The 23,307-nt window shown below is 41.1% G+C and overlaps 1 protein-coding gene across 2 annotated transcripts in view; it reads left to right on the forward strand.

The window, feature by feature from the left end:
• Positions 1-22,785, forward strand: part of Slc7a11 (solute carrier family 7 member 11) — a 78,965-nt gene extending 56,180 nt beyond the window's left edge. For both annotated transcript variants that reach the window (XM_040754450.1, XM_040754451.1), the window contains exons 7-12: positions 2,172-2,295; positions 4,096-4,199; positions 4,956-5,052; positions 6,863-7,012; positions 8,320-8,497; positions 15,568-22,785. In XM_040754450.1, coding sequence (XP_040610384.1) covers positions 2,172-2,295; positions 4,096-4,199; positions 4,956-5,052; positions 6,863-7,012; positions 8,320-8,497; positions 15,568-15,632 — 718 coding nt within the window. In that variant the 3' untranslated portion in view covers positions 15,633-22,785. The remainder of the gene's footprint in view (positions 1-2,171; positions 2,296-4,095; positions 4,200-4,955; positions 5,053-6,862; positions 7,013-8,319; positions 8,498-15,567) is intronic.
• Positions 22,786-23,307: the final 522 nt, after the last annotated feature.

Consider the following 23,307-nt stretch of genomic DNA (forward strand, 5'->3'; position numbering starts at 1 on the left):
TGTGTTTTTCTGCTACTTTTCAGCATTATATGGTATGACCTGTAGGCAGAGTTTTCCTATCCTGACCACCTGCTCCCAAATAACCAGCAGCCACTTCCCAAATAACTGACTGGGAGACTTCAAATAAATTATAAAGGCTTAGTCGATAGCTCAGGCTTGTTACTAAGCAGCTCTTACATTAAATTAACCCGTATTTCTTATCTATGCTTGTTACTGCATTTTCTAACCGTCCTGCTTCCTTGACAGCTGGCTGGTGTCTCCTCTGACTCCACACTTCCTCTCACATCATTCTCCTAGTTCGATTGTCCTGTCTATCATTCTTGCCTGGCTACCAGCCAATCAGCTTTTTTATCAAATCAGTCTGAGCGGCAAATCTTCACTGAACAAAAGACTTGTTACACAGCAGTGACCATATTCCTTATCTTGTGAAAGTTAGTCACCCCACTGCACTGAGCACTATCACCTCAGTTTGATTAATAGAGTCTTATCATATCTTAATCAGCCCTGTGCTTGGAAGGAATGTAGGGTCTGTTCGTCCCCTCCTTTGTATGTCCATTTTCCTTTACCCAAAGCATGTAGTCTCCAGTGGGCTACTGTACCAGCTGAAGTAACCCAAGTCCCACATAAGTCATGAAGGAGCGAGAAGGGGAATCTACACCTTGTCTCTTCCTGCTTACCCCTTTGCAATGTCATCCAGGCTTTCAGAGAAACAGAATTCGTCTTTCATTGCACCACACCCCTTGTATTTCATTGGCCAGGTAGATTTATTTTTTTTATTTCGATCTAAATTTATCACATATCAATTACAGCTGGCAAGGTCTGTCAGGGTGCTCACGGGAAATTCCCCCGGACCCTCTTCATACCGGGGATAGAGAACATCTGCTACTTTCATGTTCAGAGGCCAGGATTTAGAGGTCAAGGCTGACGGCTTTGGGGATCAGGGCAAGTGTCAGGCTGCAAGCAGCATAATGAATGGCACTTGCTGACCAGCTCCTTTTGCCTGTTCTCAACAGGGAATATTGCCATTCAGTATAATGAGCTGGGACTCAGTGTGTTAAACACATCTAGCCTGGCCAGTGAGGCCGGCTGTGCCTTTCCCCTCCTGGTTCTGAACTGTATTCTCATCTTGGAAGAAATTATATTGAGGTCTTCACTAGTGGCACCCAGCAGGGGGAACCTCTGGGTGGCTAGTAGGAACCTCTGGCTGATAGTAGGATGGCTAGAAAAAAAAAAGACCAGCTTTTGTGCAGGGCGTTGAAGGTTTAAGTTGCCTGAACTAGAAAGTGTTTGAAGAGGCGATTATGTTAAGCAAGTAATGTGTATCGGTAACATGGAATCAAATTATGAGGGTCAGTGGCTCCCTGGCTTCCCCTCTGCATTAAATGAAGACATAATATTGCATTGGTGCAGGGTGCTTCTCGAGGCCACACAGTGTCAGCACTGTCCAGTCGTCCATACTTCACAGCACGTCACCTCTAATTTCATGGGATTATCTGCACGGCTGCTTTATTAGATGCTCATGATCTTGAGAGTCCTCTGAACTCACAGCAGGGCCATGCAGAGTACTCATTATTGTGAACACTTCTCTTCCATACAGAAACTCTTATCGCCATCATTTCATGAAGATAGATGCACCCTACTCTCTTGCTTCCAAAAGTCTTCACTTGTTGGCGCCACAAGCTGCCTAAGGGAAAACTCTGAATATGAAAGATGCATTGGAGGACTCTGTTTAAAAAGCTGTCAGTACAGTGGATTAATAGTAGAAACGTATGTGGTCCCCAGTGAGCAGCATCAGGGTCACTTGGCAACATAGAAGCAATTCTGATCCCCTTGAATCAGAAGCTCAGGGATATATGCTCAGTGCCCATGCTTTAACAAGCCTTCCAGGTGACTGAGAGGTTAGTAGAAGCATGGTGATAACATTCAACGAACAAAGGGACACACCTGTGTATTTGGGGATGAAACAATAGACAAGTTATACAAAATACCTGCCTCCATTTAAAAATCATTAAATTTCAAAGATACTTTGTGCTGATAAAATGTCCCTCCATATGCCAACAGAGCCTTCAGTCATGGCCAAGGCCATGACATCCTTCACTGGAATCAGTCTTCTACATTCTTTGATAGCAGAGAATGCATAGTGACTCATGGGTAATGTCTGTGTATTTCAGAAACATCCCCCTTGCGATCTGCATCTCCATGGCCATCATCACAATTGGCTACGTGCTAACAAACGTGGCCTATTTTACGACCATCAGCGCTGAGGAGTTGTTGCTATCCAATGCTGTGGCGGTGGTAAGTCCACATTAAAATCGGGCCGGTTCAAATTTAGGCTAATGAGTTGATGGAGCTTCGTAGTGATTCCCTCCAGGAGAACGTGTCTTAGAAGTCAGTAACCTTTTCTGGACCCGAAAGATAATGCTCTGAAAATTTTGAGCCCATCTTGCTTGGGGTGTACCATATGACACAGCTAACCTCTGCCATAGATCCTCTTCGTTTTGACTTTAATCTCCTAGAAAACATTTCCACATGTAGCTGCTTGAAACTCCATCAAGACTTCCTTAGGAGGAAGGATTACTTCCCCAGCATGTCTCTAAGGACAGCTGGGTAGTTACTGAATGTAAATAAATGCAGGTTTTGATTTGCAAAGTGCGACACACTCTGCTCATTTCTCATTACAAACTCTTCAAATGTTGACTTGAATCCTCTCTCCAAATTATCATTCTAGAAATTCCAGGTGGACCATGATGATCTATGTCTAGCATAACCTTGGAATAGTGGCATTGGAGTATTCATAAATTTGGGTACAACTAGGCAGTTAGATGTTAAAGAGATGTTGCTGTAATACTTGAAGATGCCAGTGTGCTTTGTAACTCCCTAAGAAATATATACATATAACACATATCATACTTGTTCACGAAGATCTGCTTTTCTGTCATACAGACTTTTAATTTGCTTGAACATTTTAGCTTGTAAGAAAGAATTCACTCATTAACTCAAAAGCAGGAAGGGTGAAAAATTAAAAGCTTCCAGTGACATTCCCATCCATGAATGTCAGTCAATTCCTTTTAAAATAGGATGGCTTCCTATCGACAACACCCACAGGGGATAATTATCTCATTTTGTGTGAACCAACGTATGTGTTCACTGTATGAAAAGAGCTTTGTCCACTGATAGGCATGCTATTGGGTAGTGACGTGTATAAAGTGTCTGGGTGTCTGGTGAGTTGCCTCACCTTTCTAGGCAAAGGGCAGCACTAATTTTTGGAGAGCATAATGGGGTCTGTTAATTGCATAGCCCCAGCTGCATCAAGGACAATGAAAAAAAAATCATACATTAAAAAAAAAGTGTATCCTTCATAGAAATGTACAGGGCTGCACGTGTGGCAGCCTAGAGGAAATCGCAAAACTTTTTCTACCTTTTATATTTCCTGTCACTTGTCAGGATTGGAATTGTGTTCTAGCTTTTTACAGGGAACCCTGGAAGGAAATGACAGCTTCCCAGGGTGGGGGGTGGGGCAACTCCTTAAACAGGTTCAGCTGGTATGGCTTTACTCGGGTAAAGAACGGTGCAGACCCGCTCATTGGCATGCCATAAAGGATCAGCTTGTCTGTTGTCTTGTTTTATCGTCTAGCACCAGGGTTGGTATGTGAAACAAATACCTGTAACTCTTGTGACGGCGTATCTATACCCCATCATAAATAGGCGACTTTCTGGGCTACAGGGCAGGTGTTGTGCAGAACCATCTCTGTCTCTAAAAGTAGAATTTCCGAATCGAGCCTCTTCCTCTGATCAGAGCCAGAGACGTTATACATCATAGTTGATAAAGATTCAGTAAATGGATCGTTGCTTTGAAGGGAGAGAGAAGGCGACTGTTTAGACCTTTGCCCACAGGTCTGAGACAAGCAATGCCATGGTACCTGCTTCTGATGATTGTCTGTGGAGTCAGTTTGACCCTAACCTAAAAGCGGGATTATAAAACATTCACGTAGCACCAGGCTAATAGAAAGTCAAAGAGCAAGTTTGGCCTAAATTGTTTCATTTTATTCCACTTTCTGGGAAAGCATTAATTTGCTCCGTTCTTTCTTTCCCCAGACCTTCTCCGAGCGGCTGCTGGGAAATTTCTCATTAGCAGTCCCGATCTTTGTTGCCCTCTCCTGCTTCGGCTCCATGAACGGTGGCGTGTTCGCTGTCTCCAGGTGAGCGAGTTCATGTATTTTCAGAAACACATTTCTGTTTTAGAGATTGGATGTGATAAGGATAACTTTTAAAGAGAAAAGCAATAGTACCTCCAAACCTGTTGTTTTTAAAGGGATATGTGCAAGTTTGTAGCAGATTCAAGTGACGCATGTTTGATTCTGTCCAGTAGAGGGCGCTGCGTGTCTACACATAGCCCACTCTGAGCAGTTTTTAAGAGTCTGTCTACAAGGTCTAATAACAGCTTTTATTTCTGGCGATAAAGTCTTTTGTTTTCCTGAAGGTGCCACGAAAAAGAGTAAAGTAGAAAGCAGAAATAACCACCCCACCATCTGTAACCCGTTTGTTTTGTTTGCTGGTAGGAAAATCTCTTTTGTTGCCTTACGTTACAATCTAAATCAGAGAGACGTGAATGCCACATGTGTGTACATGTGTGTGCAATGCATGTATGCTAGGTTGACACTAGCAGTCTGGAACAGACTTTGCCAGCAGCTCTTTGTGTGTAGGAAAAGCTCCACTCAGTGAGATGCTGCTATTGCTTTTCCTTAAGGCAGAAAAAGATAACGCCCCAGGAATTGCATGTCTTCAAAGGAGACTTAGGAGGAAGTGTGCCCTTTGTCTGCGAATGACCAGCTAAGAGTGCCAACATGTTGAGTGTGAGAAAGATGCATGCATATTGCTTTGGGGGTTTCCGCCTATTTCCTTTTTGAATGATTGATTCCATATAGTCAACACCTTCCACATTTTTCTCCCACCAGGCTGTTCTATGTTGCATCCCGAGAAGGGCACCTTCCGGAAATCCTCTCCATGATTCATGTCCACAAGCACACTCCTCTGCCAGCTGTTATTGTTTTGGTAATGCACACTAATAAGCATATGTAGACAGCACCTCACAAAGCCTTTGGCCAAGAGGCAATGGGAACAGGAATCCTAAATTACCAACAGTAATCAGTTGGAACTGGGTGTACCATGTTTGGGAGGCCAGGGATTTTGCCCTGGCTTCCTTTGACTCCGCGTTTCTGATGTGTACAGGATGCCCTGGGTATGCCTCACCTCACTTCTCTTTCACCGTGGGGAAAAAATTGCAAGGTATAATGTGGGACGTGAGGACTGTGGCTCCTTTCCTTGGCAGAGAACCTCAAAGGAAAGACCACAAGGACACAGTCTCAGCTACTGACCAGAGCTCACATAAAAGCAGACTGTGCAAGCATTTCCTGGTGTCTCCTCCTGGCCCCGTCGTAATGAGACACACGCAACAGAATCCAAAGCACAGATAAAACACTAAGCAGTGAAATGGTTCTCCGATTGTAACTGAGACCTGTGCGAGCCAGCCTTACAGAGAAGAAAGGAAAAGCCCACATGTAAATCGAGGCTATGGAATTCTCTATGCCGGGAACAATATTTGTGAAATGTGGGTTACAAAAGACTGTAAAAGGTGTAAGAGCCCTCAAATACCCATTGGCAATGCTATAGTCAATTTTATTTTAGTAACATTTTTTTTTCTCAACTGGAATGTGCTGTCGAGAGTGCCCTAGGAAGCATTGAACATTTTTTCTTCTCTGTGCATTTAATTTGCTTCAGAATGTTTCCCTGAAATTTCTTTTTAAAGTGCGCACACACTCCGGGAGGAATCTAAGGCTAACGTCACTTGTGGGAACAGGATGTATTATTCCGTGAAGAGGGCTTTCATTGAAGCATCTGCTATCAGTCAGGCCGTCCTTGGCAGTTTCACTGCAGAGGTTTGCTCTGCTAGTCTCTAGGCTTAGTTCTTTCCTGGTCTCGAGGGTCACATGCAGTTAGCACAAAGGGGGAGTTGACCTAGAGCAGGAAAAGGTCAATGTTTTGCATTCAGTAACCAAAAGATTCACCCCCACGTGGTGGTATCCCCTGTGTGGATCCCAGGAACATCTCAGAAGTCACCTCAGAGCATCCCTTGGGTTTTCTAGTAGAGTCTGCATTTAATATCTAAGATGGGCACTTACCAACAATTGATTCTACATTGATCTTGAATGACTGAATGTCTGTTTTTTCTCTTTTTATTCTTTGGAAGCACATTGTCTAGGGTAAGATGAATCTGGTATACGGTGCTAACCTTGACAGCGTGAGAACCTGAGTTTAGTCCCCCAGAACCAGGTTTTTAAAAATGCTGGCATGGTGGCTTGTGTTCATAATCCCAGTGCTGGGGAGGCAGAGACAGTTCTAGGCCAATGAGAGACCCCATCTCACAGGGTAGAGGTTACCTGAGGAATAACAGGCTGAAAACAATAGCCAAGTTTGTCCTCTGGCCTTCACATGCATTTATAAACATACCTGCATTTATGTACATGTGCACCTGAATATGGATGAACACACACACACACACACACACACACACACACACAGCAAAATACATTTTTCCTCGTCAGCAAAAAGAAAGGAACTGACAAAGTAACAAAAGAGCAGATTCACATAAAGTTCCAACTGAAATGGGCTGATGACAGCATCCTCCAACTGAGGCTTAGTTGCAGCAGAAGAACACAACATGGGAAAGAAGTTTGTGGAATCTGGCTTCTGTCAGAGTGGCGGCTTCTCATTCTAAATAACCATTGGAAGGACACTTACAATGCTATCGCCTGCTCCTTCTTAGTTCTGTGCACTTACCTTGTCTCCTCTCCTCTACCGCCAGCATCCTTTGACGATGATAATGCTCTTCTCCGGAGACCTCTACAGTCTTCTCAACTTCCTCAGTTTTGCCAGGTGGCTTTTTATGGGGCTGGCAGTTGCTGGGTTGATTTATCTGCGATACAAACGCCCAGATATGCGTCGTCCTTTCAAGGTAACCTCAGCCATCTTGTTGGGTTTACATAAATCTCTCTCCTAATACCTAGACCTCTTCTTGTCATAACTTGATGATGGGGAGGTTGGGGGTGGGGTCCTGCAGTGTCAAATATTTAACTGGTGCAGGAAGCACTTGCTAATAATACTTGACTTAGGGAAAGTATATGCATTTTTAAGTATGATATAGTGAATTCATCACGATTTTTATCTGTTCAGAACTTTTTCATTGGGTTTTCATGCATGGCTTCGTGTATTCAAAGGGTGGAATGCCCCTGTCTGTATTCTTACCCAGTTGTTGACACAGCTGGGCTGTGAAAGAAAGTACATCATTAGCTGTAACTGGGAAGGGGTGCAGCTTTACAGATTAGTAAGTGTTTTAACTTGTTGACATTGTAGTAGTTCCCTCTATATACTCTAAAGCAATGGTTCTCAACCTGGGGAACCTGGAGGTCAAGTGACCTTTCACATGGATCTCCTAAACCCATAGGAAGACACTGATAATTACATTATGGTTCATAGCAGTAGCAGAATTACAGTTATGAAGTAGCAACTACAAAGCTTTACGGTTGGGGTCATCACAACATAAGGAGCTGCAAAAAAGAGTCTCGGCATGAGGACGGTTGAGAACCACCTCACTAAAGAAACATGAAATAGCAAAGGGAGAGCTTGCCGCCAAGTAGGATGACCATTTACTGTAACCAGCGTCTTCCGGTGGTAGGGCTGTAGGGAAGGTTTGTCATCTCCTCAGCCCCAGCTGTCCATGGGTCAATGCTATCCCACTGTTTGCTTTTAAGACACAACACTGATAGTGCTGCCAGTCATGCAATTGGGACTTGTTTCTGATTGTATCCATTGCCACATGCTTGAAGCATCTTTATTAGTTGCTGGCTAGGAGTTGGCCTGTTTTATTCCCATCAGGTGGGAGTGTGACTCTCAACAGGAAATCAGTATTCATGGAGAGGCGTTAACATGGAGCTCTTGACTCCATGTGAAAATGGGTTCTAATCCTAATCATCTAATAACCCATCTTTCAAGATGGAAAACGCAAATTATAACGAGGCATTGCTAGTGAAAGAATTTGAGTAGATCCTCCACTAGGAAACACCTTTTCCTAGCCTGAGACTTGGTTCAAATATTCTAAAACAAGTTATAGCTAAGAGCCCACACCTAATGCATGCTCTGTGCTGCTTGGAGGGGTTTGGCTGCCTAAACGGGTTGGGGCCTACCGGCTGGTCATGTAGCTAGTACCCTCCGTCTCTGGTCTCTTGAACTTGTATGACGCTGCTGCTTTCGGCTGTGTTGCAGGTGCCTCTGTTCATCCCAGCGTTGTTTTCCTTCACCTGCTTCTTCATGGTTGCTCTCTCCCTCTACTCGGACCCATTTAGCACTGGGATCGGCTTCCTTATCACACTGACAGGAGTCCCTGCATATTATCTCTTCATTGTCTGGGATAAGAAGCCCACGTGGTTCAGACAATTATCAGGTAAGACTTTTAAGCATCTTTGACCCAGCAAAAGATCATGTTATAGAAAACCCATAAAGGTGCACACATCCAATATGCAAACTCTTATTAAAGTTTAAAACTACATGTGGCACAATTGTTATTAAAGTGAGTTACTGTATTTTAATTGCAGCTCTAAGGAGAAAGACAGTCAGGTCATTCAGAGTGCAGCCCCTATTGAATCATGTTGGGTATTTAATTTGGGTGGTTGTAGTCACTGGCAGTTTTGAGACTAGCTTCTTTAGGCAAAGTTTTTTTTTCAGTACTGTAAACAGCCTCAACTGCTCTTTTAAATCCCTTAGTGACATAATGATTGTTTTCCTGGGTTGAGTGAAGTCTAGTGACTATGATAGCACAAAATTAATGATGGTAAGATTTCTTGGTGAGTGAGGTGGGTACCTGCAAATGTCTTAATCATCATGGCCACAATACTATCTTGTTAGGAAAAGGGAGCTGCAGAGGGTTCTGGTAACAGCAAAATCCATGAAGAGAATAACAGCTCGCATTTCCTGTATAGTTTCTACATGATTGCACAAGCATGACCACTGTCAGTTCTAACAACCGTTGGAAGCAGTAAAAATCATTGCCCCTAGTATGTAGATTTTGAGTTATGTCACCAGAGGATTCCCATCAGTCTTACAAGTCATGTGATTGTAAGAAAAAAAGAGCAAGGGCTCAAACTCAGATGGTTGCCTTTGATGCTGGGTGCTGAGGATGGAAGGTTGAGGCTGGAGACAAAGAACAAGGCATGGCTGGTTTCTTCAGTGATAGTGATGAGGACATTAGCAGGACCAAGAGGAAGTTAAAGGCACTAAGGAGGAAAAGCTGGTTCAACTGGCAGCCAGTTAAGATGTGGAGGGGAAATGCACAGGATCCCTTGGTCAGAAGGGTGCTTTGGAAGAGCCTTGGGGACAGGGGAGCTTATGATCCCTTTTCCCAGCTTCAGCCTCTCAGATCAATCTCCAAGGACGCACGTCCAAGAGTCTGTTTCCACCAGGTGAGGAAGCCCAGGTTCATCAAGAGGGAGAATTTAGAAGTAGGAATGCAGAGTCTTAAGTGTTAGAACTAGGATTTGAACTCACATTTGCTGGACATCAATACTCACTGTGTTAGATTTCCATCACTATGACAAAATATAAGATCAAGAACAACTTAGAGGATGAAAACCTTATTTGGGCTCATGGCTTCAAAAGTTTCAGTCCATGCATCTTCATGGTTTGTTGGCCCTTTTCCTTCCTGGGACATTTCAGTCCTAGGTTTGGATTCATTACTGCTCTGATGGTGATAGTTCTATTGCTTCTAGAGGGCAAGGATGCTGAGAAATCCACAGAACAAAAGACTAGGGTTAAAAAAATACCTTTCTAAATGCAGTCCTCGATCATCTAATTGTTCCAAATAAACCCAGTTTCAAGTGACAAATTCAGCTAAATACCCATCATTGGATTAGTCCTCGTGACCCTTGACACAGGAAGGGCACATCAGCTTAAATAAAATTTCCCTGATTTAAGTCTGGTGTTTTGTGATAGTGACAAGGGTTAAGTTACATAAAATGTATTTTCAAGACCAGATATGCTGTTGTTTATGGGTTTGGTGAGTTTAGAATACAAATTCCTTTTTTTTGTTTTCTATTTGGTGTTAATTTACTTAGTTTACCATGGCTAATCTTTTTTTTTAGGTATGTTTTTTATTTAAATTAGAAACATACATGCTTCAAATGTCAATCCCAGCTTCCTGCTTCTTCCTCCACCAGTCCCACCCCCACTCCCAGCCCCCCACTCCCAGTCCAATCCCCACATCATTCCCCAGGGAGGATAAGACTGTCATCTCATCTAGGGCAGGACCTAGGCCCTTCCCCATGTGTCCAGGCTGAGAGAGCATCCCTCCATGTGGAGTGGGCTCCCAAAGTTCATTTGTATGTCATACCATGGCTAATCTTAAAAGTCCAAGGGAGGACATGAACTTGAAGCTCTATAACTATGAAATCTCAACAATCTGGTCACCTGAAAAAGAACTGCAGAATGTCAGCATGGGGTGACATGCCAAAGCAATAGAGGAAGTCCTGCAAGGCCCCATCCCAGGATGAAGAGCAACAGGCTGAAGACAGGGGAGGATTAGCCTTTTCCCAGGCCAAGCCCCAGTCCAGCCCTATACGGATTTACATACCATCCCCACTCAATGGACTCAGTGTGTTAACGTACATGTGTATACAAAAAGAACAATTAAAGAAGTCATACATTTAAAAAAGAGTTGTGACACTGTAGGAGTTGGTGGTTAGGGAGAGAGAAATAATGTAAATACAGATATGAAGTTCCCAAAAATATAAAAACCCAAACTGGAAGTCTGGAGATTTATGGGAAATTTTTTCAACAAGCAAGGTTTGGTACAAAACAACAAGCAAAAGATTTATTTGCTGATTCTCTAATATATTCTAAGAACACATATTAGAAACCAGCCGTTTTAAAGTATTGTCAGGACTCCTTACCAACTGAATTGGCATTTGGCTACTTTGGATTTTCTACTACTATTTGTATTCCGATTTAACTTCCTAGCTGGCAACACTATTCTGGAAAGAAATGCTGCTATGTAAATCAGGATTTCAAGGCTAACGGAAATATGCTGATTCCCAGAGTACCTGTATAATCTCTGTAACCTGCAAAGCTGTATTTATTTTTCTGTAAGACATATTTAGTTAGTTAGGTTTTCTCTATTGGAGACACTGGACTATAGATCTGAAGGGAGGAGAAATTTTGTTATAATATTTAGGATTAGTGTCACTTGGCTTCTTGCTACAGTTTAGGGTTGAGTTGGGAGTCTTCTTTGAGATTGAAGTACACAAAGAGACCTTGAGCACGAAAGAAAGTCCAACTTTTAGAAGAAAGAGCCAGCAGCCTTTGAGAGGGACAGAGCTGGAGTGAAGAAAGGGCCAGTCCCCATTTTGTCCGACCTAGGAGGATTTCTGTCCTTCCCTGCTCAGTCAGCCAGTACGAGCCGGTCTCTCCTCTCTACCACAGGTGCGCTAGCAGCCACTCGGTCAGTTTAGATCCAGCATTTTCATACATGATCTTCCTTGGTTGCCGTTCTGCTCATGTAATTTTGGAGCTTTTGCTATTTTTCTGCTTCTAATGATGTTTTGAACATCGCCAAGGCCGCTGAATTTAGTGTCAGCCGTTGTTGGTGGAATGGATTGCGGTGGAGGAGACCCACGATGGTGGCTCGGTTCTCCGGGACGCTCTGATGTCTTGCCTGGGACACAGCCGTTCTGCTTTAAACTGTAACCACCACCGCAGCTCTTCATCTTTATTGACGCCTTGAAAGGGACTGGGGAAAAACAACAGTCCTCTGTAATTCTGTTTGAGTTTCCTCTTAGGCAGCGTTCTTGTAGTAAAATAAAGAAAACGCATAATATTTATTGCTGCAGTAGCAAGTATGTTTGCAGCCGTTGGCCAAAACAAAACGCACAGAGACAAAACAAGAGTGTCTTGCAGCAGTACTGGACCCTTCCTCTAAAGACGTTTCTGTTAGAGAGAAATCTCCGCATGAGCTTGGAGGCAAGAGAGCCTTGCTTGTTGAAGCAGTTCGTTTGGTAGTTTAATATCATGTTGCTTTGCTTGGTGAATTGTCTAGTTTTAATGTTGTGCTATTTTTGTTTTTTTTTTCTTTTTGTTTTTTTATCTTAATATGAGTGAATGGATTAACCTTGGGAAAATGTGACAGTCTGACAAAATGCACCTGGCTAGGACTGTTTCCAGAAGTTGTAAGCAGACATCGTTCAGAAACCGGTGCAGGGCTGGTTGGCACAGACAGCCAGAGAGCGTTTCTAGCCTCTTAGCCCAAGGATGTGAGATTTCTAGAGATCTGATGAATACCTCTGGCCACAGGATGCCAGTATTGAACCACGTTTTAGGTTATAGCATTTCCAGAGCTAGAAGGAAGCTCTTAAGGGGGTGGTCAGCTATGCAGAAAGCTTTCTCCCCGTCTGGAAGAGGGCGGTTAATTCTTCTGCTTGGTTGTTTATATGATTTATTTATCTACAGGCAGGTGAACTTCCCAGGGGAGGAAAACGGAGGCAGGTTCCACCCCGATGTGTATAGATACACAGAGGTACTAGTATGGCCCTGGAAACCTAGACCAGGGTTAGTGGCAGCCATTGAACTTGGTAGCTTCTAGTCATCCATCCAGCCTGATCACAGATGAGAGCCAGTGGGCTGAGTAGCAGCTGGCCCCTCTTGCTCAGGTGGAGACAGGGAGGCGGGGATATTTAAAGAAAATCTTTGATTGTAAAAACAAAAAAAAAATGTGGACGACATGAGCAGAGAATGCCTACAATCCATCTTTGTGAACAGCAAGCTTGCAACTCCAGAGCCTAAAAGCATGTGTTGCCCAAAGTGTATCAAGATAGCTTTATCTGGGACAGGCCATTGAAAGCCAGTTAATGCATCTGCAGACTTTCTCCTAAGATTAGAGTGTGCCTTTTTCATTCATTAAGTTTGCCTGTATTTTTTAGTGGCTCAGAAGGTATTCCACCTAATAAATATCATGCATATGAAAACATTTTAGAAAGCCTTCTTAAGAAAACACACTATGATTTTATTAAAAAGTGCTGGGGCAGGGTGGCTTTTCATTGCTTCCCAAGCTCGCGCAAGCTTGGCTGCTGCTCCCCCGTGGATACCAGGTCTGATGGGGTGAGTGAGGTTTTGCCAAGTCAGTTTTTGTTCCAGGGTATTTCAGGAATAGCAAGGGAGCATGAAAAATAAAACTAAAGCCACGGTATTGCCTGAAGTCCTGTGGGTGGTAATTATGGAAAACCCCAGCTGTAGGCCATTGCCTCACCTCTGTTTAGAGAGGCAGTAATATTGATTTATCATCGTGTGGCCACCAATCTTACCTGAGTGTGAGTAGACTGCATGGCACTCCAAAGCCAAATGTCCTGCAGTGTTTCCAGAAGCTTCCTTGCCTCCACTGGGCACCAGTGCCAGACCCACTGTTGTAGGACAGACAGCCTCGAAGGAAAAGTTGGGAAACGGCCAATGCCAGTCAACCATAATACAAATACTGCCACTACCGGAACCCCAAAGAGAGAGTTTAGAAACTCCAGGAGAGATGGTCAGCAGGGCTGAGTAGCAGAAGCATAGGATTTGGGTCTCTGTCTTGCCCTGCTGATGGGACATTACAAGCTGTGCTTTCAGAAGGATACACACAAACGTGGTCATCCCAGCTCCTTCCTTGGCTCCGGGATGGTTGTAACTTCCTATACCAGCAAGAGATCTACAAAGGCAATAGTTGGAAACTCACATTATTGGAAAGCACTAGGGAAAGCTTTGGTGTCAGGTGTGGAGGACCAAGGCTGAGTGAGAAGACAAAATGTAGAAATTGGTTTAGGGAGCTATACAGGGATGCCTTGAAACACGTGCTTGAGGCCATGTTTCTTTAACCCCATTGCTTTTCTTTACAACTCTTGTTTTTCTATTACCTTGTAGCCTTCTATCTTATGGCTTGGCTCCTTGTCTGCCTGGAAAAGTCACTTTCCCCATACTATTGATAGATAATTTTTCCATAAGCCTAGTTTCATAGGATAATTTTGCCATGTCCTTATCTGCAAATATGGGGTTTGATTGTTGCTCTCATGGCAGAGTGGACTGTTAAAAAAGACAATTTATTTAAGAATTATATAAGGTTTAATTTTAAATACTATACATAAAACTCTTTACAATCAACACAGGATTAAGAAGAACAATGTGGGCAGAAAACTTCCTCAGGGAATATGGCTGTATTTGTTACTTTTCTTTGTGCTGTGACATCATACCTGAGAAGAGGCAATGGAGGAGGGGTTGCTCTGACTCACAGTTTGAGTGACTACAGCCCATCGTGCAAGAAAAGGCATGACTGCAGGGGATCCTGAGTGGCTGGTCACACTGTCTGCAGTGAGGGGGCAGAAACCATGTGACAACTCATAGGAAGTAAGGCTGGGTTATAGAGTCTCCATTTTGGCCCTCACTTTCTTCAGTGAAGTTGCACCCCTTAAATCTTCCACAGCTTTCCTGAGCAGTACCTACAGATGGGGGCCAGGTGTTCAAATACATGAGCCTCTGGGGGACATTCAGCATTGAAACCACAAAAATCGGAGAGCAAAAGATGAAAACTAGCCTTTTACAATATTGTTTGTAAGGTCTGTTAGAAGAATGAATCATCAGAAAAGAGAAAGAATACTAGAGGAGAGATGATTTGCTTCTGAAACCTTTAAGGGGACAGAGTCTGGGGTTTCTAAGAATTGGAGACTTCTGAAGATGTTCTATGGGGGTTGGTGACAATGAGCAAACAAGACTGTCCCTGAAATCGTCACCACAAGTTCAGCGCTCTAGGGCTGTGGGTAAAAAGTATCCTTTGACATAATGCAACTCAGGGGTTCTTGTATTTTAGTGTCTGTTACAGTGACCTCTTGCTGGGTTAAGCCTTCAGCTTCTTAATTGGAGACTAACAATTAAAATTGGAGCGACTTTGGAATTGTGGATGATGCTTAATGTAACTTGTCTAAGGACCAGACCTAAATGACCCAGATTAGTCCAAGTTTCTCATTCTATTTATGAGACAGACAAGGCCTTGAGAAACATGGTAATTTGCTCAACAATACTACAAATTAGACACTGAAAATAATATTCCTCTCCTGACTGTCCTGAGAAATTGGTTGTCATCTCCTATGTGAAAAGAGAACAAACCCATTTTGAGCTGAACATGAAACATATCTGTAAACATTTATTTGTATCTTGGTCCCATTGTCTCAAAATATTTTCAGCCTCCTGGTTCATAAATAAGTGTTCTTATTTGAATGCAAAATATTAATATATTCTTACTGAGGAAGCATCATGGGAAGTTGTAGGAGTGACAAGTAAATTAATTGAGCATGATAAGATTGTAATGAAGTAAATAATTCTTGAAAGTGCACTACAAAGAAGGTGGCTATGCACTCTCAGTATTCATCCCCCAAATAATTCAGTTTGCTCTTTTTATACCATTCTGATTTCCATGCATTTTAATCTCTCCTTATTTCTTTGTAGACAGGATAACCAGAACATTACAGATAATACTAGAAGTTGTACCAGAAGACTCTAAAGAATTATGAACTTCATACATCAAAGTCCTGGCCATCTGCTCAGGACTGAGATACAAAATGGATCTTTATTTCAAGAAAACACAACTTGGGTGATGGACTAAAAGAACCGGTTATTTCTATTCATATCTTCTAGTGTATTCAAACTAATTTCTGGGCAGTTTACTGGTAACTCAGTATATTTATAGAAAGCTAGTATTCAAGTCATACAGTGAGGCAAGCTCAGTTCTTGAGTCTGGAGAAAATGACAAAGGGCATTGGTTACTGGGATATGATTCTCTGCAACATTTCTTATAGTGACTGAGAACCTTCAACTAGAAGACCAAAGTGTTTTCTGTATGTAGGGTGTCTGTAAACATAGCTTTACCTACTGGGACATCTATACTGTGAAAAGTGTTTTCTATTTTTCTGAAAAAAGAAGTCATTATTGTGGCAAAGGGGTCAGAAATAATTTTATTTTACATAGACCTTGGATTGTTTTCCTTTAGTGACCAACATGGCTGTCACTTATCTTTCAATGGTTTATAATCAGAGCATCAGAACAAAAGATGGGGGAGTATTGTGTATGGGGGAGTATTTTGTGTGTGCGCGCACACACACGTGTGTGTGTGTGTGTGTGTGTGTGTGTGTGTGTGTGTGTATGTGTGTGTGTAGGTTGAGGTTGAACTCAGGGCTTTGCAAAAGCCAGGCAAACACTCTACCATTGATCTACATCCACAAACCTTAATTTTCTTGAATGCCTTAAAGGAGCATTTCTTGAGGCTATTATTCATGAGGCAATCCTGGGAACTGTGTTTGAATAAAAATCATGGAGAATTTGTTAGGTTAAAGACTATTTCACCGATGGTTGGGAGGTTTGGTGTTTGGAGTGCCACTTTGTTTTCATCCCGGCTCCTTAGTTGTGGACAACGTGTACTTTTTGGTAAATCATGGATGAACAACCTCCTTGGAAATTTTAATCACTCCAATACAGCATCAACCCGGGAGAAACTGCCCATGGAACTAAACATGGAGCTTTATCTCTATAAGCACGTTCATATACAGCGTTAGTAGTTCTAATCACTTTTCCTTTCACTTTGTGGCTGTTTTTACACAGTGATGATTTCTGACAGTGTGTGCATTCCCTTTAGAGTTCTGTTAAAGTATGCCTCTGGATAAAACTATCTGGATCAATTAGGAAAAGCTCAGACTTACATAAAAACTATGGAAGAAATGTCACCGCTTAGGAAGACATTCAGCTGATCTCCTAAAATGTTTCTACTTCTAAATCTAGGCTTGTCCAATCGTTTCTTCCCTTTAATTATAATTCAACTTGCAAAAGCAGTAACTGAACAAACCAATTGGAAGGGAGTCTTCAGTATGTGTGTTCAGCTGGGTGGTACAGGGTCAGGGTACAGGGTACAGAGAGAACACTGGGCAATTTTCAACTGGGATTATTGTAATGATGGGATTTTGAAACCCTTATTTCTAACATCCAAAGATTAAATGCTCAGCACGGACACAGTAAATTTCATCCCTTACATTCTGACCACTTAAAAATGAGATGTTTAAAAATTATCCTAATTAATAAAACCACTGAGTTCATAGTTAATTGTCCAAAGTACAAATGGTGATTTTAATCCTGAACAATTCACCAATTCAGCTTTTTAAAGCCTCAATGACATTTAATGAATACCCAAAGTTAACTTTTTTTTTCAAAAGGCCAAACCAAGTGTTTATTTCCCTAAGTGAACTTGTAACAATTCCTGCTGTTTTTACTAACATGGGCTTTCCAAAATCTGTGTCTAGTTTCTAGAACTAAAATAGTGTTACTTTGTTGTCATCTATCTCTGGTAGATGTTGCTGGAGGTGCATATTTTTATATTGCTATTTTTATACCAGACCCATAAGATTTAACGCGGCAGAGTCCTCTTCTTACCTATGAGATGGAGTAAAGCCATGGAGAGGGTCCTTGGAGACTTGGTTCTTCCTGAAGCTAATGTACTCTCTGGCTGGTTGGTCTCATTGTATTATCTACTTGTCTTTCCTTGTGTGAGCTCAGGGTATGCTTTGTTATTCCTCCTCTCTTTTCAAAGATTTTTTTGTAGCATTAAATTTATAATGCCATTGTAATACATTTTAACCAAGCATAAGAGAAATCAATATTTCTTTAAAATACTCTCCATGGAGTTTTGTCTTATTTTGAAGTTATATCCTAAGAGGACACAGCATTTCTTCAATCATGGGATTCATGCTCATAATTGTTTTAGTGAGAACTTGTAAAATAGACTTTTTACTTAGAAATACTCCTACACACTTATAATGTGTGTTTTTATACAAAGTAATTTTTTTGTATTTTAGATTAATGTGTGTGTATGTACATGTGATTACATGTATTAATGTTTGTGCTGGATGCAGCCTAAACAGTTTAAGATATACAATACTCTATTTAAAAATATTCTTTGTTTAGTATACAAAGCCTTGAACATGTAATTTTTAAAGCACCTAGATTACCAAAATTTAGGTGCAATTTTATTCTTCTCACACAATTATATTTCCACTGATTGATATTTTAACTGTGCTATTTTGTCTCTTTTAAAGCATTGGATTCTCCCCTTTGATTTCAAGTAGCTCTTATAAATGGTGGGTTTGCTTAGCTGGCAGGAGGACCAGCATTGTCTTTCTTCAGGAGATTTACCATTTGTCCTAGCAAACATGGCTCTGTCCAGTCCCACTTATAAGATTACAGGTGCACACCCACAGTCTGTGTGTGTTTCCCCTCCCCGCCACTCCCCCAACCCTTTGGGCTTAGGGTCTAGCCAGCTGACAGAGTTCCGATCCCAGTGCTCCCAAGTCTCTCTAACACTAGAGTATACATTTGGAAACATTTTAATTTTTTTCATATTGCCTTATGTGTCTGCCTAAATTGTTTCCTCAACTGCCATTGGAACAGCAACAGATGGTTTTCATGAAGACAACTATTTAGCAGAAGCTCTCATAATAAGCCGGGAGCAGCCTTTGGCCAACTCACTGTTTTCTCTCAATTTGCAGGTGAATGAGATGCAAAGAAAGAGAGCATCTCCCACTTTTGTGGATGTCTTGTAAGGGAGGTGTGCAAAGACAGCTCCGGGTCAGGATAACAAGAAGTGCAGGGAGTCTCTGATTAGCAGTAACCACATTTCACTGTCCTACAACAAAGTCAGAGAAATGTCAAAGCTTGTCTGTTGAATGCAAATGAGTATCCTGAGAAGGTAATTAAGCAGGAGCTTTGGTCTCTCCAGTGCACCCAAGCTCCTTCCAAGGTCCCAGCACTACTTTAGGAAGATTGTGTTTTTAAAAAGGAAGACCCAGAATTGGGACTGGCTCAGCTTCTGGGAACTCTGACTGCTCCTGCAGGCCACCTGAGTTCAGTTCCCACCACCCACATGGTGGCTCACAGCCATGGGTGACTACAGTTCCAGAGAATCCAACTTCTGCCATCTGTGTGCACAAGGGTTGCCCACGGTGCTCACACATACAGACATTCATATATTAAAAATAAAATAAGATGTATGTAAATCATTTAAAGAGCAGGAAAATCACATATACAATATACAATGCGGTACCCACGTTATTTTAATGAATAAGATAAAAATTATTCCTATTTTTTATAAAGACAGTCATAGAATATTTGTAAGCCATATTTTAAAAGCTACATTAATTGAAATGAACACATGAAAACTATTAGTGCCTGTCTCATAAGGTCTATGTGGTATGGAAGACAATGGTTTTAGTTGCGTTTGTTGTGAGTAGTAGAAAAGCAGTGAATGGAGTTTTATTTGTAGTTCTTTTTCCTATTCTGGAAAGAAATAGATTTGATATTCCAATGAAAATGGGTCAAAAAACTTGCTTTATTTGAATATCATTTGCTTTGTAATGTGCTGTGTGTTGGTGCTGATGGAGTGCAGGATGGTGTTTTATGTTGCTAATCAGTCAAGCCAGGAATTGAGTCATGGCAAGAAGCTCATAGAGGATATAAATTAGAGGAGATAATGAGTCATTTGCATAGCTTCTGTTTACATTGTATATGAGTAAAAGAATTACTGCCTGCTTATGTAGTTAAGCTAAATTTTCCCCATAAATAGTATTTCAAAAGTCTTTCAATATATTTAAGAGTTGAAAGTGTGACCTCTAGGTAGGCCACTGATTGTTAGTACTGTACTTTAAAATAGTGAGTTAACAGCCAATTTTTTTATAAGCAATCCTTTATTTTATCAAATTTTAAAATTTCTATCTAAAAATAAATGATCTGTTTTTTAAGTCACATATTGGTGCAAAGGCATGAGTTATGACCATGTAGAAAACTCGCCGTTTCTGTTTTATGAGACACTGCCGTTCTTTACCAACTCATGGTGATACTGTTAGTGCTACTTACTCATTTTCTTTTCTAAAATCTATTTCTGTTTCATTTACATAAGATAACTGTTCCATGTGCTTCAGTGTTTGAGACTGTGCCTTCAAGATGGTAACTATAGAAAGACTCACATTCCAAGATTTCCTTAGTGAAAAATCTGCCACTTTTATTTAATTCCTTGGGATTATCCCCTGTTTTTCCTTATTTCCACTTGGCTGGAAATGCAGAGGGTGGTTTCAGCCTCCAAACAGCTGCCTGCTCCATGCATATTTCAGCCTGTTTGGATCAAAGGTGCTTTTATAGTATCAACAACTGCCCACAGTTTTATAGATAATACTTTCAAAGAAATGGTGACTCATTAGGCGTCTGACAGCCACGTGGATGACTGCTGCAACTCAATAGTAAACACACTAGCTCACTTTAGTATGTACACTACTGATTTTTAAGCTGAATTAATTATCGGTTGGAAGACCTGCTTGCTACATCTTTGTTACTTCTTGATGAAGCCAATAAAGGCAGTATTGAAGGCAGGGGGATGGTGGGGGGGTGGAGGAGAAGACAAAGGCTCAGTTACCTCTCTGCAGCAGTAACTGTGTTTTGAGCACTTCCTGTGACTGTGGTTTGCACAGCATGTTGTGGGAAAATGAGTTAGATCTTTGAGTGTTACAGCTCTAAGTGGGCTGTGCTTGGTCTGATAAAAAGGCACATTTTGATGGTAGACCTCATATGTTCTTACTGATGACCCTTAATAGCTACAGGCTCAGAACTACAGTCATATCTTCCCAGGAGACAAGACATTATGGGTTCCAGCTCCTAGAATTGAAGGGTCTTGTTTCAGAGAATTTACAAATTAATCCTTTCCTAGAATTTCTCTATTATTCTACTTACTAAATAATACAATCAAATATTATCTTAAAGTTGAAAAGTACTTTGGAGAAAAAAAAACCCACAAAATCCAGCCACATTATTTGCAGTGGATGAATGTTTAAAGCAGGAGAAATTACTTACTTACTTCACCTTATTTCAGATACTAGTCAATAGCACGGTTTAATACCCTGAAGGCAAAAATCCTGTATCATTAAACCTATGTTTTCCTATATGTATGTAGATATATGGTAGTGATTATTTGACAAACCACCAGAATTCTCTTATGATTTGAGTTACTCAGCCATCTTCTTGGAGAGACTTGCTAGCCAATCCTTTTCTCTGAGCATTTCATTACTGCTGTTGCAAAATCTGCAACTAAGTTTTAAACAAGGTTCTTCTTGATATTATCTATGTCCAGAGTGTTTCACTCTTAGAAGTTTCTACAATTGGTAGCAATTGCAGTATATGCTTCATTTCAGAAGCTTGTATACTTTGAATGCAGACATTGGCCCCAATTTCTATTTCTGTCAATGGGTTTCAGTACAGTAATAATGAGAGTCAGTGCTTTTCAACATGTGGGAATTTTGCAAGCATAAGTATCAGATATGTTTTCTACCTTTGCCAACAGGATGCAAAAATGTAGTTAAGTCTCTCTAATGCTGTTCTGGCTGCCTGTGGTTTTATACTAAGCACGTTCCTGAGAATGCATTACAACTGGTCTCTTGTGCTAGATGCTTGGAGAACTTAATTTGTCTTCTCTCTCAGATAAAACCCAAACCCTGAATTTCATAGTGCATAGTTCTTATTGTACTGAGACTTACATGGTAGTCATGCACTGGGAAGGGAAAGTTTTAGTTAGTAATTCAGGATTCAGTCAACCTGCACACCTCTTTATTTTAGTATATCTGGACTTACTTTGCTGAAATATGGGGTTACACATTTTATCTAAGTATTTGACATGCTAAGTTTTTCTTCTTCCATCAAAGAGTAGAGAAATTCTTATGTGTGTTGGTTTGTTCATGTAAAGGTATTAGACACTGTAGATAAATGTACTTCACACCCCTTCCATTCTTCTGCAAACATCATTAAGTGGTTCTGGTGGAGTTGCCTTAGCCCAGCAGTAGTCAAGGTGACAAATGTAATTTGATCTGTGCTCCAGTTGTAATTTACAAGCATGCTAAGACCTGTGTTGGATCTAGACTGTGTTTCTCATGACCTTGGAGCATTAGACACATGGCAGGAGCATGGTAGCTTTATTCTGGTGATATCAACACAGAATTAGAAAGATGCTGTCAAGACAGAATGGTGCCCTGTGTTCTCTTTACTCCTCATTTCTGGCAGAGTCCTTTACCTTGGCATTGGGATGATGATCCTTGGTGAAGGTGATGGCTATAGTTTGCACAAACCTCACACAATGTCTTACATTGAGTAGCGAATACTTAAAGGGTAAGATGGCTTTGGTACAAAAATGTTGAATAATAAATTGTGAGCAGTGCAGAGAGTGCAGAGGAACTGTTATTTGTGGATCTTGTGGTGTCTTCAAATTCCTTGGCTCTGGTGTTGTGACAACATGTGATATATGAAATCATGTGGGTTCTTCTACAGCTGAATGACTTCCCCCTAGGGAGAGCTCTGCTGTAGCAAACTCATTGTGGGATGGTGTCCATGGTCTGATTGTACAAGTGGGAAAGCATAGAGAAATGTGTGCTGTCTGATGGAAATGTTTCTTGTCCATGTTTTCATATGGAATGCATTTTGGTGCAATATGACGTCACTCCAATTCACAATGTTGAGTTATATTTCAGTTGTATTTGTGGAGTTGCCCATTTGTTATGCTTCTAGCTGCTTCGATATTTGTGTGTCTTTCTTGTACATAATTTCACTTGAAAATAAGTGGAGATTTGAATAAATATTTGATAGTTTACATATTAAGCATCATGTTTTTCTTTCTTTTCGGTAATAAATACTGCTTTAAAATGAAGTTTCTGTTTTTTATGATTGAATTTGTCTCATTGATTATGTGCAAGTGCTGACCCTTCTCTTGACACTAATTCTCTGCATGGAAAGTAAGAGTGGTGGCATATGCTATCTCTGCAACATCTGCATGGACCATGTCAGTCTGGCTTCTACTCTGACCTGATGTCTTATTTTCTTACGTGGGACAAAGTCTTTTCATTTGTTACCTTGGATAAGAATATTGTCTCTTGTTTCCATCTAATTCAAAATCGCATATTTCACTACGACAGTCTTTGTAACACTGAAATCAAGTCACGTTCTCAAAACAATTTCCCACTTGTTTGTTTCTCAAAAAAAAACAAACCTTAAAGTCCTTCATATAGAGTACAGAGTTTTCCATAGAAGATTTTTCTATAGTATATAGGGTTTCCTATAATGTACATATTTTTTTCAAAGAGTATAGGGTTTTCCTATAGTGTATAGAATTTTCCA

The sequence above is a fragment of the Mesocricetus auratus genome, unplaced genomic scaffold, assembly GCF_017639785.1.
Source record: "Mesocricetus auratus isolate SY011 unplaced genomic scaffold, BCM_Maur_2.0 Super-Scaffold_100011, whole genome shotgun sequence".
Taxonomy (NCBI): Eukaryota; Metazoa; Chordata; class Mammalia; order Rodentia; family Cricetidae; genus Mesocricetus; species Mesocricetus auratus.